General features: G+C 49.5%; 3 protein-coding genes across 3 annotated transcripts; 2 read left to right on the top strand and 1 right to left on the bottom strand.

The window, feature by feature from the left end:
• Window positions 1-112: 112 nt before the first annotated feature.
• N7479_005067 (putative nucleoside-diphosphate-sugar epimerase) lies at window positions 113-859 on the top strand (the record flags this gene model as incomplete). The annotated part of the gene is made up of 3 exons (XM_057252764.1): window positions 113-321; window positions 382-574; window positions 623-859. 3 exons carry the CDS (start codon window positions 113-115, stop codon window positions 857-859), a joined length of 639 nt encoding a protein of 212 aa, XP_057112089.1.
• A 523-nt stretch (window positions 860-1,382) lies between these two features.
• Window positions 1,383-5,329, top strand: N7479_005066 (uncharacterized protein; the record flags this gene model as incomplete). The annotated part of the gene is made up of 8 exons (XM_057252763.1): window positions 1,383-1,656; window positions 1,722-2,857; window positions 2,917-3,059; window positions 3,649-3,860; window positions 3,936-3,985; window positions 4,051-4,317; window positions 4,368-4,427; window positions 4,481-5,329. The coding sequence occupies 8 exons, from the start codon at window positions 1,383-1,385 to the stop codon at window positions 5,327-5,329; spliced, it is 2,991 nt and encodes a 996-aa protein (XP_057112088.1).
• Window positions 5,330-5,827: 498 nt separating this feature from the next.
• Window positions 5,828-12,710, bottom strand: N7479_005065 (bifunctional carbamoylphosphate synthetase/aspartate transcarbamylase; the record flags this gene model as incomplete). The annotated part of the gene is made up of 3 exons (XM_057252762.1): window positions 5,828-5,884; window positions 5,941-11,936; window positions 12,011-12,710. The coding sequence occupies 3 exons, from the start codon at window positions 12,708-12,710 to the stop codon at window positions 5,828-5,830; spliced, it is 6,753 nt and encodes a 2,250-aa protein (XP_057112087.1).
• Window positions 12,711-13,906: the final 1,196 nt, after the last annotated feature.

Raw genomic sequence — 13,906 nt, 5'->3', positions numbered from 1 at the left:
AATCTTACGCCAAAACAGAGACAGACGGAGATAAAATGCTATCCCCGGCCGCCCCATCAACCCTTTTCTTTTTCGCGTGTCACTCCGTCAACTTGAAACCATTATCGTATGAATGAAGGTCATCCTCGCAGGTTCAACAGGCTTCATCGGCCGCGAAGTCTTATCCCAATGTCTTGCACATCCTGCCATCACCTCGATCGTGGCGCTCAGCCGGCGAGACCTACCAGCACATGAAAAGCTCAAAGTCGCATTAATCGAGGATTTCATGACGTACCCTGACTCAATCCAGGATGAGATTCGAGATGCCGAGGCATGTATCTGGTATGAATACACTGCCAAGGCTCTACATATAGCAATATTAACTTATCTTCTATGCTATAGGACACTGGGCAAGGCTCATATGCCTAATAATGATACCGCTCGACGAGTATGCCTAGACTATACTCTTGCAGCAGCGCAAGTCTTTCGGGAGACGTGCCAGAAACCATTCCGGTTCATATATTGTAGCGGTGGTGCCGCCGAGAGAGATCAGACTAAGTCGCTCTGGTTTATGCAGAAATATCGGCACATTCGGGTATTATCCCTCTGCTGGAGCCATCGAAATTTCACTGACCAGTATTAGGGTCAAGTCGAGAATGAACTTTTGGAAATTGCCAATGATCCTGGTTTCAAGGCTCATATCATGCGGCCAGCTATGGTGTTAGCGCAAGATATGAGCCTACGGAGTCTTGTGTTTAGTCTTGGGCCATCGGTAAGGTTGGATAATTTAGCTAGAGCCATGCTTGACCTAGCTTTGAAGGGCGGAAAGAAGACTATATGGGAGAATGCTGATATCAACCAGAGCAATAGGCTCATTTAAGCACTACGTTCTTTTTGTTTGATTCAATGATTCGTCTTAATTATCTTAATTATAGATATAAATAAGACAATATCACTTAAAATTCACTTGGATCTAATTGCTATCTTTCTTTTAGTGAATATATGAAGTGTTGAGTATATATGCCGTATTTAGCAGGCTGTCACAACTATTTATTTGTACGGAGTATAGACACAGATTCTTTCTAAGGGGGGCTGGGAGGTTGGCTTCTCTCTTCTCTCTTATCAGTAATCGATATATATATATATAGATAGATTTTAATACTATTCATGTAGTATTTTAGTATTAACTATACACTACACACTCCGGACATAATCTCTATTTTCGTATTTTCGTATTTTCTGATACTCCACAAGTGGACATGGGCGTTTTCTCCGCAATCGGCTAAATACAGGGGAATCTTATGTTCCCGAAATTCTTCACCTTTACCCCTCCAGGTTCATATGCCTACATTATATGATTTATCTTGAGAGTCAAAGTGTCAAAGGGTCAAACCAAGTCAAATATGCCGATCCCTTCACTGCCCCTCTTTGCTGCAGCGGAGCAGCATGCACAGAACCCCGGGAAGATCGCCGTCATTGACACCACCAAACAACAATCCTTCACATTCGTTCAATTGCTGGCTGATGCAGCAGCATTAAGAAAGCGCATAATTGAGCAATTGGGATTGGCAGGGGATTTGGAAGAACGACGCATTGCCTTCTTGGTTCCGAATGGATATGACTACGTTGCTACGCAATGGGCCGTGTGGGCAGCGGGAGGTGTCTGCGTTCCACTTTGTAGGTGAAAACGATAAAGAGCGAGCATTGCAAAACCTCTTGTATTTAATGCTGACATTCACTAGGCACAAGTCACCCAGTGAAGGAATTGTTATACACCATCGGCGATTCGGACCCCTCATTGATTATTGTGCACCCACATTTCGAGAAGATCGCACCGTCGCTGCGCGAAGGATGCGCCGCCAATACACCATTCATGGGGCTGGAGCCATTCTCTCGAAATGATGCCCCAACCTTGCCTTCTTTCTCCCCACCATTTGCGCTCACTCGCCGCGCCCTGATGATCTATACTTCTGGAACCACATCAAACCCCAAGGGCTGCGTGACGACACACGAGAATATCACTTTCCAAGCAAGCTGTCTAGCCAAAGCCTGGGAGTACTCTCCCTCAGACTGTCTTGTTCACGTGCTGCCGCTCCATCACGTCCACGGTATCATTAATGGCCTGGCTGCTAGTTTTCTGAGCGGTACCACGGTAGAAATGCATCCGAAGTTTGATCCGAAGGTGATATGGGAGCGGTGGCAGGACCATGGCTCCTCGACCTTGTTCATGGCTGTACCAACCATTTACTCCCGTCTGAATGACTACTTCGATGCTCATATCCGCGGTACAGAACAAGAAGATGCTGCACGGGCTGGAGCTCGTGCTTTACGTCTGGTCGTCAGTGGATCGGCGGCCCTTCCCACCCCCATCAAAGAAAAATTCGCCGAAATTACTGGCCAGGTTCTGCTGGAGCGGTATGGAATGACCGAGATCGGCATGGCGCTTAGTTGTGGCCTGGAGATTCAAAAGCGAATCGATGGCAGTGTGGGGTGGCCGCTGCCTGGCGTTGAGGTCCGACTGACCGAAAAAGAAACTGGTCGGATTGTGGATGAAGTAGATGAAGACGGCATGATCGAGATCAAGGGTGGGAATGTCTTCTGCGAGTACTGGCGGAAACCAGAAGCGACAGCCTCGGAATTCACAGCGGATGGATGGTTCAAGACCGGCGATGTTGCCAAACGCGATTCAAACGGTGCATACTTCATCCAAGGCCGTGCTTCTGTCGACCTGATCAAATCCGGTGGATACAAGGTTTCGGCATTGGAAGTTGAGCGCAAGATGCTGGCTATTCATGCAATTCAAGAAGTTGCAGTGGTCGGATTGGCCGATCAAGAATGGGGCCAACGAGTTGCTGCAATTGTCAAGTTCCGAGAAGGGGTAAGTTTTCATGTCCCCATACAGTGGGGACAGTCTTTGTATGACTAACAATGAGATAGATTACACCGCTCGATCTTCCTACCCTACGCGCTGAGCTCAAGAACGAGATGGCTCCTTATAAGATCCCAACCATTCTAAAAGTTGTGGATGGGATCGAGCGCAATGCCATGGGCAAGGTCAACAAGAAAATCATTGTACAAAAGTACTGGCCGAATAAGGCATGAGACTGATAGATGAATGGTAAGAGATGCCTGTGTCAATTAACGAACATACAGTGTGAGAGAAATACTGTAAATTGAACATAGACTAGACCATATAGTCCATCCTATACTTATGGGTAGCGACTCTCCTTTGAAGTATTTTCTAACAGTATAAAGTACTTTTATCTAAATATCCAGTTAGTTCAAGATGACCTTAGAGAGGCTAAAATATGTATAAAAATGCGTATTCCATATGTTCTTTTAGATATCCTTTTAAATATCAGTTTACATCTAATTACGCTAATAAGCTAGAGAATCATCATACCTAGATGGCCAATTTCGTGGCAAAGTAATGTATTTATGCCGCTTGTCGATCTTCGCGTGAAATCCAGTCTCGTCATTTCAACCCCAATATTGCTCATTCCCTACTTAATTTATCTACATCGCTGATCCTATTCGCTATCTCTAGGGAATATGTTTTATGGTGGGGGATAATGGATGGTGTGCTACGAGTATTATATTTCGCTCTATTCCCCCCCCTCTTTTCATGTACAATAGCCTTAATTCAAGACTGATTCCTCTCTAAATCAGCATGGCTACTTCAGAAAAACACGATGTACGCACTGGCGAGAGCGATACCAGTGGTTCTTCAAGTATTAATGAAATCAACGAGAAGGCCTTGTTGCGGAAATTGGACTATCGTCTTTTGCCACCCCTCACGTTACTCTATTTACTCTCCTTTTTGGATCGCAGCAACGTGGGAAATGCCCGTCTAGAAGGAATGACAACGGACATTAACATGTGTACGTTTTGTGTGTCTTCATCCAATTGGCGAGGGCTAATTGGGAGAGATATAGCGGGAGACCAATATCTTACAGGTCTGACTCTATACTTTATCGGCTATGTTCTTTTTGAGATTCCTTGCAATGTGAGCGATGCCTGCTGATATAAATACCCTGTCTAAGTGATTATATACTAAACAGCTGCATTCAGATCATCTTGAGGAAAACCACCCCGAGAATGTGGCTTCCAACTCTCACTCTTGTCTGGGGAGTAGTCGCTACTCTCCTAGGAGTGGTACAGAATTACTCTGGATATTTGTCTTCAAGATTCTTCTTGGGCGTTGCAGAGAGCGGCTTGTTCCCTGGTGTGGTTTTTTACCTGTCGATGTGGTATAAGCGGAACGAGCAGCATTATCGCGTGGCTCTGTTTTTCAGTGCTGCATCGCTGGCAGGAGCCTTTGGTGGCATCTTGGCTTGGGTTGGTTTTTTTTTCTCCCAATAGACAAGCAAAAGCTGACGGGGCTTTAGGCAATTTCTCATATGAAAGGAGTGGGAAACTTGAATGGTTGGAGGTGGATCTTCATTCTAGTAGGTCCCAAGTATGTCATCTTGGTAGACCACACAACCTTACAATCAATTAGGAAGGGCTGTTGACCATTGCCGTTTCAATCGTTGCGTATTTCTGGGTGTACAACTACCCATCAACAGCTGAATTTCTATCAAAAGAGGAACGGGAGTTCGTCCAATTGCGTCTGAAGAATGACAGCGATGCCACTCGGGACGAGGAATTTTCCTGGTCAGCAGTACTGGATGCATTCAAAGATCCCAAAGTCTGGTTATATGGACTTGGGTTCCACACAATGTCCTTGCCATTGTATACTTTATCGCTCTTCCTTCCAACCATCATCAAAGAACTCGGATACTCAGCTGCAAAAGCCCAGCTGCTTTCCGTGCCTCCGTACGCAGTGGCGTTCTTCATGACTATTGGGGTTGCGATTGCTTCTGAGAAGACTAGGAGTCGCGCTCCATTTATCATGGGATCATCTGCCATTGGATGCGTCGGATACATTCTGCTGCTATCACAGCACCGTGCTGGTGTGTCTTATGTCGGAACCATCTTCGCTGCGGCAGGGATTTACCCAGCTGTGGCCATTGTGCTGTCTTGGCCTGCCAATAACGTGTCTGGCCAGACCAAACGTTGCATTGCCAACGCCATGCAGATCTCAATTGGCAATCTGGGTGCCGTCCTTGGAACACAGTTATACCGCACTAAGAGCAGCCCACGGTACTTCCTAGGTCATGGGTTTGCTTTGGGATATCTAGTTGCCAACATTCTAGTAGTTGGGATCCTATGGGAGTTTCTCCGACGGGAAAATACTGAAAAGAAGCGTCTTAGGGAAGTCCAGGGACTGAGCCCGTTGATGGGAGATGTGGGTGATGTGGAAGAATTCCAAGGAGACAAGGATCCTCGTTGGATATTTCAAACGTGAAAAGAAGTTCTCAGATGAATTAATGAATTAATGAATCGTAATGTCAGAGTATACTCCGTACGAAGTATATAAGATGCAAAAAGCCCCCAAGTGCCAAGCCCCAGATAATGCCAAGAAAGAGAAAACCCCTCCAAAATAACCCAAAATGACCCAAAATGACCCAAAAAACCCAGAGTGACCCCAATGACCCCAAAATATCCCCAAATGACCCCAAAAATGGAAAACACGCAAAACACACAACACACACACATAACACATAACACATAAAACACACATCACACATAATATACATAGAAATATAGATATACACACTGAACGGGACCGTCAAATGAAACGGAGATTCATCTAATCTATACAGCTCGTGATTTATTCACGATGCTTACGGAGTATCAAAAACAAAACTTTTCAAACAAAAAGGAAAAACATGTCTCGCGTGAATCCAGGGCGCTTTTGGATTTCCCTTTCCCAAATAAATATAATGGCAAAAGAGTTTTATAATCATGGAGCCAAGATAAGAGCAAGGAGAGCCATGCGGCAGTAGAGGCCGTAGCGCATCTGGAATTTGTAGTTAGTATATTGTTCTAAGAAAGCAGGGGAAATTCAAAACATACCTGGCGGAAGTAAGCAGCCCGCTGGTCGAAGTCGACTTCCTCAGAAATCTCGGCGTTGCGAGGAAGAGGGTGCATGACCACCATGTGGCTCTTAGCGTGCTTGAGCAAGGCGTTGTCAATAACGAAGGTGTTCTTGAGGCGCTCGTACTCGGAGAGGTCAGTGAAGCGCTCCTTCTGCACACGGGTGGAGTACAGAATGTCAGAGCTGGCAACAATCTCAGGAGTCAACTCCTCAGACTCGACGACCAACTGGCCGGAAGCAACAATCAGCTTGCGGATCTCCTCGGGGAGAGCGAGGGCCTTGGGGGCAACAAGCTGGATGCGGACATCGTAGAACTGGAGCAGCTTGATGAGGGAGTGCACCGGGCGGCCGTACTTGAGGTCACCAGTGAAGGTGATGGTCAAGCCGGTGACAGTGCCTAGCTCCTCGCGGATGGTGAACAAATCCAGGAAGGCCTGAGTGGGATGCTCAAGGGCACCGTTGCCACCGTTGATGACGGGGACCTGAGAGTATTTGGCCGCGATCTCGGTGCTGCTCGCTTCGGGGTGACGTAGGACAACAGCATCGCCGTAGCATCCCAGAGTGCGGATGGTGTCCTGAAGGGACTCACCCTTTTGGGTAGAAGAGTGCTCAGTGGCGATAGCGATAGTACGTCCACCAAGGCGCTGCATGGCGGCATCGAATGAGGCCGAGGTGCGGGTGGAGGGCTCGTAGAAGAGGGTGGTCAGGACACGGCCCTTCAGGAGGTCAAGAACACCGTGGCGCTGCACACCAAGACGCATCTCCTGGGCGACAGTGAACAGCAGGTGCAGATCGGCGCGAGAGAACTGGTTCACAGACAGGATGTGCTTTCCACGGAAAGGAGAACGGGAGAGCATGTCGGCCAGCGAGGGGGAGAGCTGCGAGGAGGCGACGTAGAGGGGAGGACCAAGTTCGCCGATGGCCGGTACAGCGTTGTCCAGAGCCCGGAGGCGGCGACCAGGAGTGCCAGAGACAGACACATGTCTATCGAGGGAACTCTCCGGACGAACCATGGGAGTCATGGGCTTCTGCACAGGCGAGGTGGGGATGATGATGCGGTGACTGGACATGTCGGCACCCTTGATGGCATCCTTGGTGATCTCACCATCGAGGCAGGAGGTCTTGCCCTGGAAAACAACACGCTGGACGGAGCCACGCATCGTCTTGCCGTTGAACGGAGACCAGGCCTGAGGGTTCTGGAAAACATAGGGACGGTCGACCTCGACCTCGAGCGAGCTGTCGACCTGGTCGTGCAGCTCAAAGATCTTCTTGGGATTGTCGCAGAGACGAGCGGTGATGTCCTCAATGGTCAGGCGGCCCTCCGAGACAGCAGTGAACAGCAGAGGGATAGACTCAGCAATACCGGACTCGGGTGTGGCTTCCTTGCCAGCGAGCTGGAAGGGAATGCTGCCAATGGAGAAGACATCGATGGTGCTCATGTGGTCCCATAGAGCTTTCTGGTCCTCGGCGGTGGGCAAGGAGGTGCAAGCCGGGAAATCCTCGCGGGAGAGGAATAGGCAGAAGATAGAAACATCGCAAGTCACCTTCAGGCCCTTCTCTTTACTCAGAGCAATAAGGCTGATATCCTCTTTGGAGGTAACACTCATGACATGAATGTTACGGCTGTGAAGGCTGGCCAACAACAGAATCGAGGCAAGATCAGTGCTCTTGGCATCAGTGATCAGAGGCTTGCTCGAGGGCCAAGAGCTGAAGTGGTTGGTGACAGTGGCCACCTTGTTGATATTGCCCGACAGGTGGTTGAAGGGGACGAAGAGAGAGCCAACCTCACCAGCCATCTGGATGATCTGGTCCGAGTTGGTAGCGGTGGCAGCAACAGAGATGTTGAAGTCACAGAGCGACTTGCCGTGGGCGTTCTGCTGGACAATCTTCAGATCACGGGATTCGGTGACCGAGCTATCAACGCCGACTGGCATTACACGGATCATACTGAAACCGCCTGCAATCGAAGCCTTGGAAATGGTTTCGAAATCGTTGGAACCAGCGGAAACAAGATTCGGGACGAATGCAGCAATGTTGATCAGACCGGGGAGGACCACGGTGCGGTGGCTAGTCTGGTAGTCGGCGGGGATAATGTTCAGAGGGAAGTGGCGAGCAATAGCCTCAATCAGGATCTTCGCATTCTTGACGTTGGTGACCAGAGGAGTCTGGTAGTCAACAGCCATACGACGAGTACGGTAACCCTTAGACATGTAGTTGGCCGGGCGACGGAAACGGTTGTTGGACGGCAAGTTGATGTACAGATCGATGAGGTTGTTGGACAAGTGCTGAGTGAGAGAGTACTCAGACTTCATGTCCTCCTCCTCGTGGTCCGGAAGATGCTCAAGGTACTTGACAGGTACACCGTTCTCCTTGAGGAAATCAGCGGTACCAGCAGTGGCGAACAGGTTGTAATCGAGATCGTGGAGCTTCTTGATCGAGGGCAGCATCTCAAGCTTCTCCTTGTAGGCACCAATGGAGAAAAGAATATTGCGGCGGGGAAGACGGAACCCAGTGGACAAGAGAGCCTTTAGGTAGGCCTCGTACTTGTCACGACCGAACGAGGCGACCTCGCCAGTGGAGGCCATCTCGACACCCAGGACGGGGTCGGCACCGGAAAGACGCGAGAACGAGAACTGGGGGACCTTGACACCGACATAGTCCTTGGGGACTGCCACAGGGGGGTACTCCTGGAATGGAATTCCAATCATGGCCTTGGTGGCCATCTCGATCAAGTCGACACCCATGACCTTGGACACGAAGGGGAAAGACCGCGAGGCACGAACATTGCACTCAATGACCTTGATGTCGTTATCTTTGGCAATGAACTGAATGTTGTAAGGACCAGTAACGTTCAGGGCATTGCCGATCTTCCGGGTAGCCTCCTCGATGCGACGGACGGTCTCTGGGCTCAGATCCTGGGGAGGCAAAATCAGAGTAGCGTCGCCAGAGTGGACACCAGCGTTTTCAACGTGCTCGGAGATGAAGTGGCCAACCATAACACCGTTACGGGCAACAGCGTCCATCTCAATTTCCTTGGCGTTTTCGATGTACTTGGTGATAACAACAGGATGCTCACGCGAGACATCGACGGCCTGATTCAAGTAGCTGGCCAGATCGTGCTCAGAATAGACAGTGTTCATGGCAGCACCAGAGAGCACGTATGAGGGACGGACCAGCACGGGGTAGCCGACCTTCTCGCAGAAACCGCGGGCTTCGTCAATGCTAGTCAGCTCCTTCCAAGCGGGCTGGTCAACCTCGATACGATCCAACATGCGAGAGAACTTGTAGCGGTTCTCAGCACCATCAATCATCTCGGGAGATGTACCCAAGATGTTAACATTGAGGCGGTGGAGAGGCAGAGCGATGTTGTTAGGGGTCTGACCACCCATAGACATGATCACACCGCTGGAATTCTCCAGTTGGTAGATATCCAGAACAGTCTCCAGGTTGATATTCTCGAAGTAAAGGCGATCAGCCTCATCGTAATCAGTACTAACAGTCTCCGGGTTGTAGTTGACCATAATAGTCTTGTGACCCTGCTCGCGGAGCGTACGGATAGTACGCACGGAACACCAATCAAATTCGACCGAGGAACCGATACGGTAGACACCCGAGCCCAGAACCATAGTACCGTGATCGTCGAAAGACAGATCATGCTGGGAAGCATTGTAGGTAAGGTAGAGGTAGTTGGTGAAAGCTGGGAACTCAGCGGCAACGGTATCAATCTGCTTGACAATAGGGGTGATGCCAGCCTCAACACGCATACGGCGCACAGCGAGCTCGTTGGAGTCCAAGAAGTTGGCAAGCTGGCGATCGCAGAAACCGAGCTGCTTGGCCTGGCGAACCATAGACATAGGCACGGAAGTAGCATTAAAGGTGGACATAGACTTGCCGAAGTCGCTGAGGCCCTTAAGACGGCTAAGGAACCACTTGTCAATGTTGGTGAGCTTCCAGATATCATCAACAGTGTAACCGGCAGCCATAGCATTAGCAATGGCAAACAGACGCTGGTCCGAGGGAGTCTGTAGCTCGCCCTTAATAGACATAAGAGCATCGGACTCGTTGAAACCCAGATTGTGGAAATCAACCATGCGAATAGCCTTCTGGATAGCTTCCTCGAAGGTCCGGCCAATGCTCATAACTTCACCGACACTCTTCATCGAAGAACCCAGTTGAGTAGACACGCGAGTGAACTTCTTCAGATCCCAACGAGGGATCTTGACCACGCAGTAGTCAAGAGAGGGTTCGAAGCAGGCGCAAGTGGACTGGGTCACCGAGTTCTTAATCTCGTTCAGGGGGATACCAAGACCCAACTTGGCAGCAATAAAGGCAAGAGGGTATCCGGTGGCCTTAGAGGCCAGGGCGGAGGATCGAGACAGACGAGCGTTGACCTCAATGATGCAATACTCCTTTGAGAAGGGGTTAAGGGCATACTGAATGTTACATTCACCAACAACGCCGAGGTGACGAATGACATTGACTGCGGTGGTTCGTAGCATATTGTAGTCCTCATCGGAGAGGGTCTGTGAAGGAGCCACGACAATGGAGTCACCAGTGTGGATACCAAGGGGGTCGAAGTTCTCCATGTTGCAGACAGTGATACAGTTGTCCTGGGCATCACGAACAACCTCGTACTCAATTTCCTTCCAGCCCTTCATACTGCGCTCAATCAGAACCTGGGGGCTGACAGCCAGAGCCTTGGTGCAAAGCTCCTTCAGCTGATCCATGTTCTCTGCAAAGCCACTGCCTAGACCACCAAGAGCGTAAGCAGCCCGAACAATGACGGGGAAACCGATGTCCTCAACGACACGCAGAGACTCCTCGATGGTGGAAGCAGAAGCAGACTTGGCGCACTTCTCGTTGATGGAATCCATGCTGCGAGCGAAGAGCTCACGATCCTCGGTAGTAATGATAGTATCAATAGGGGTACCGAGAACCTTGACGCCGAGCCCTTCAAACTCATCCTTGAGCTGGATACCGACCGAAAGGGCAGTCTGGCCACCGAAAGTGACGTAGATGGCATCAGGACGCTCATGCTTGATGACCTTGCGGACGAAGTCGGCGTTGACAGGCAGGAAGTAAACCTTGTCAGCCAGACCCTTAGAAGTCTGAATGGTGGCAATGTTGGGGTTGATCAAAATGGTGTAGATACCCTCCTCCTTCAAAGCCTTGATGGCTTGACTGCCAGAGTAATCGAACTCTCCAGCCTGGCCGATGCTGAGACCACCGGAACCAAGGACCAGAACCTTCTTGACCGAGACTCTGGGGGCAGCCAGGATATTATCGGCCTTGGTGCCACCGGGGAAAGAGACGGGAAGGTTGAGGGCCTCGGGGGAGGCAAGGGTAGACTGGATGGTGTTGATGAACACATCAAACAGGTACTCGGTATCTCGGGGACCGGGTGTGCTCTCGGGGTGGAATTGAACACTGAAGAAGGGGCGGCCGGTGTGACGAATACCCTCGTTACTGCCGTCATTGGCGTTGACAAACAGCTCTTCCCATCCGTTCTGAAGACTGCTGGCATCCACAGCGTAACCATGGTTCTGAGAAGTGATGTGACACTTGCCGGAGAGCATACTTGTGCAAGGGATGTTGTGACCCCGGTTACCAAACTTCATCTTGGTAGTCTGAGCGCCAACGGCACGAGCAATCAGCTGGTGACCCAGACAGATACCAAATACGGGAGTGCGGGCATCCTCGAACATCTTGGCCAGGTTCTTAGTGGTAACGGTCAGTGTCGCGGGATCACCGGGGCCGTTCGATACGAACAGACCATCGAAATCCTTTCCAGCAAGGGTAGGGAAATCGTAGTCCCATGGCACGACCAGGACCTCCACACCGCGGGCAAGCAAGCAACGCAGCTGGTTATACTTCATACCGACATCCAAGCAGAGGACGCGGACTCCACGGCCCGATGGGTGTTTGAGGGCGACATCGGCGGGAGGTGTGAATAAGCGAGGTTCGCGAATTGAGACTAAGAAAGAGAAAAAAACAAGTCAGAAACTAAGATCTCGTTTGCGCACTGCATCAGATTGGTAGATCACTCACCCTCAGCAACGAGGTTCTTTTTGTTGGGGTCCACCCATTCAGTCTCCTCAAAGTGTGCCCTCCAGTCGGCACCAGCGGCACCGGCAACATCAGGGCTGGAGGTAGATTTTTGCAGCAGCATACGACCCAGCATGCTACCGGTCTCGCGAAGGCGCTTGGTCAAAGCACGAGTGTCGACACCGTGCATAGCCGGAATGCCCTCGGACTTGAGCCAATCGCCAAGGGAGGACTTGGCCAGATAGTGCGAGTAGTCCTCACCGGCGTAGGATGCCACCACCAGGGCCGAAATGTGAATCTGACTGGACTCGAAGTGCTTGGGCAAGTCCTTCAGGAGCTCACACATCTCGTCATGCGAAGGGACACCGTAGTTACCCACGAGCGGGAAAGTGACGACCAGGATCTGGCCGCGGTATGAGGGATCGGTGATGGACTCGGGATAACCGACCATACCAGTCTGGAAGACCAATTCACCCGAGACGCTCTTCTCGGCACCAAAGTTGTAACCCTGGTAGACAGTGCCATCTGCGAGTTCGAGGGTAGCCAACCGGTCTGAGCCACCCCGGACTGGGATGCAGGCCGGCTTGACCACTCCATTGACAGAAGCCATGTTGGGCAGGGTTTCTGGGTAACCAACTGCACCACCTAGGTGTGGACTGGTAGGCAGAACTGGCTGCTCGAGGGAATTGGCAGGCTGAGACATCGGAATTGGAGATGTGAGGGAACAAGTCCTCTCGAGGACGATCTAGTGCGAGCAGATAACTCTAGTTCATCTGCGAATTTTTGTGTGTTTGGCTTGGAAGAAAAGACCGCAGAAAGGAGTATAGATATAAAATAAAAAAAATAAGGAAAGAAAAGAAATTGCTTGCTGCAACCAGCTGTGGAGGAGGAAGAGAGGAAAAGCGAGAGTTCTTGGGCAGAAAATATTTTCATGCAAAAAGCTTTTTCTGGACCCACTTATTCCTGTTTTCGGTCAATCGGTTTCACCGCAGAGATTTTCCGTGGCTATTCTTCCTTATGTGCCTTACGTGCCTTGTGTGCCTTATTATAGACCATTATACTATCATATACAGTCAATTGATGAGTTCATCCGAGTTTATAATTTTTATCGTCTACAAAGGATGTAAAAACAAAAAAAAAATTAAATTTCCTCTATATGCAGGCGCTACTGCATATGACGCAGAACGGTCAGCACGGGCAGCCAGGGCTAGCCCCGCCGATAATATATATTAGGGCAGTTCACAGGGATATATATATATATATTTATATACTATATACCGAGTAATACTCTGTAGAATAGAGATATACACGGGAGTACTCCATAGGTAATAAGGCTATAAGACATTTAGAGACCACATACTTTTTTTAAGATTCGTCTCATCTCATTTATCCCTTATATGTCGCACATGTGGCGAATCCTTCTGACCTATCGAATCTCGTTCCAAAGCCCTGGAGTTATCTGTGCATTATGTATGCAAACCTCCTCTGCATAGTGTTGTTGAGATACATAACAAGATCCATGGACAAAATATAACATCCCTTGAAGCTGAATTGAGGTTGCCAAGGTAGATATAATGACAAAGTAAATACCTAAAGAATATATAGCCTGAAATATATACATAGGTACACACATATACCTAATCTAAATAGATAACCTTAACAAGGGACTAATCAGTATCAGTACGATGACGTGGGGGGTGAACATGGTGGGAGCTTACTTCGTAGATTTTCCACTAAAAAAGTACTACACATGCTATCTTCTGGACTAAATTAATCCCGCTTCAAAACTTCTTGCTCTTTGGCTTTTCTGATATTTTTCATTTATTCCCTCTTTCTTCGATCTTTATCGCGTCTTCCGCGTTTGACTCCGCAATGCTCTAACATCATACAACCTCCCCC

This window comes from Penicillium vulpinum, assembly GCF_028829585.1.
Source record: "Penicillium vulpinum strain IBT 29486 chromosome Unknown utg000002l_segment0_segment0, whole genome shotgun sequence".
NCBI lineage: Eukaryota > Fungi > Ascomycota > Eurotiomycetes > Eurotiales > Aspergillaceae > Penicillium > Penicillium vulpinum.
Note: the sequence above shows the minus strand (reverse complement) of the source record. Positions and strands in the feature narration are given on the sequence as shown.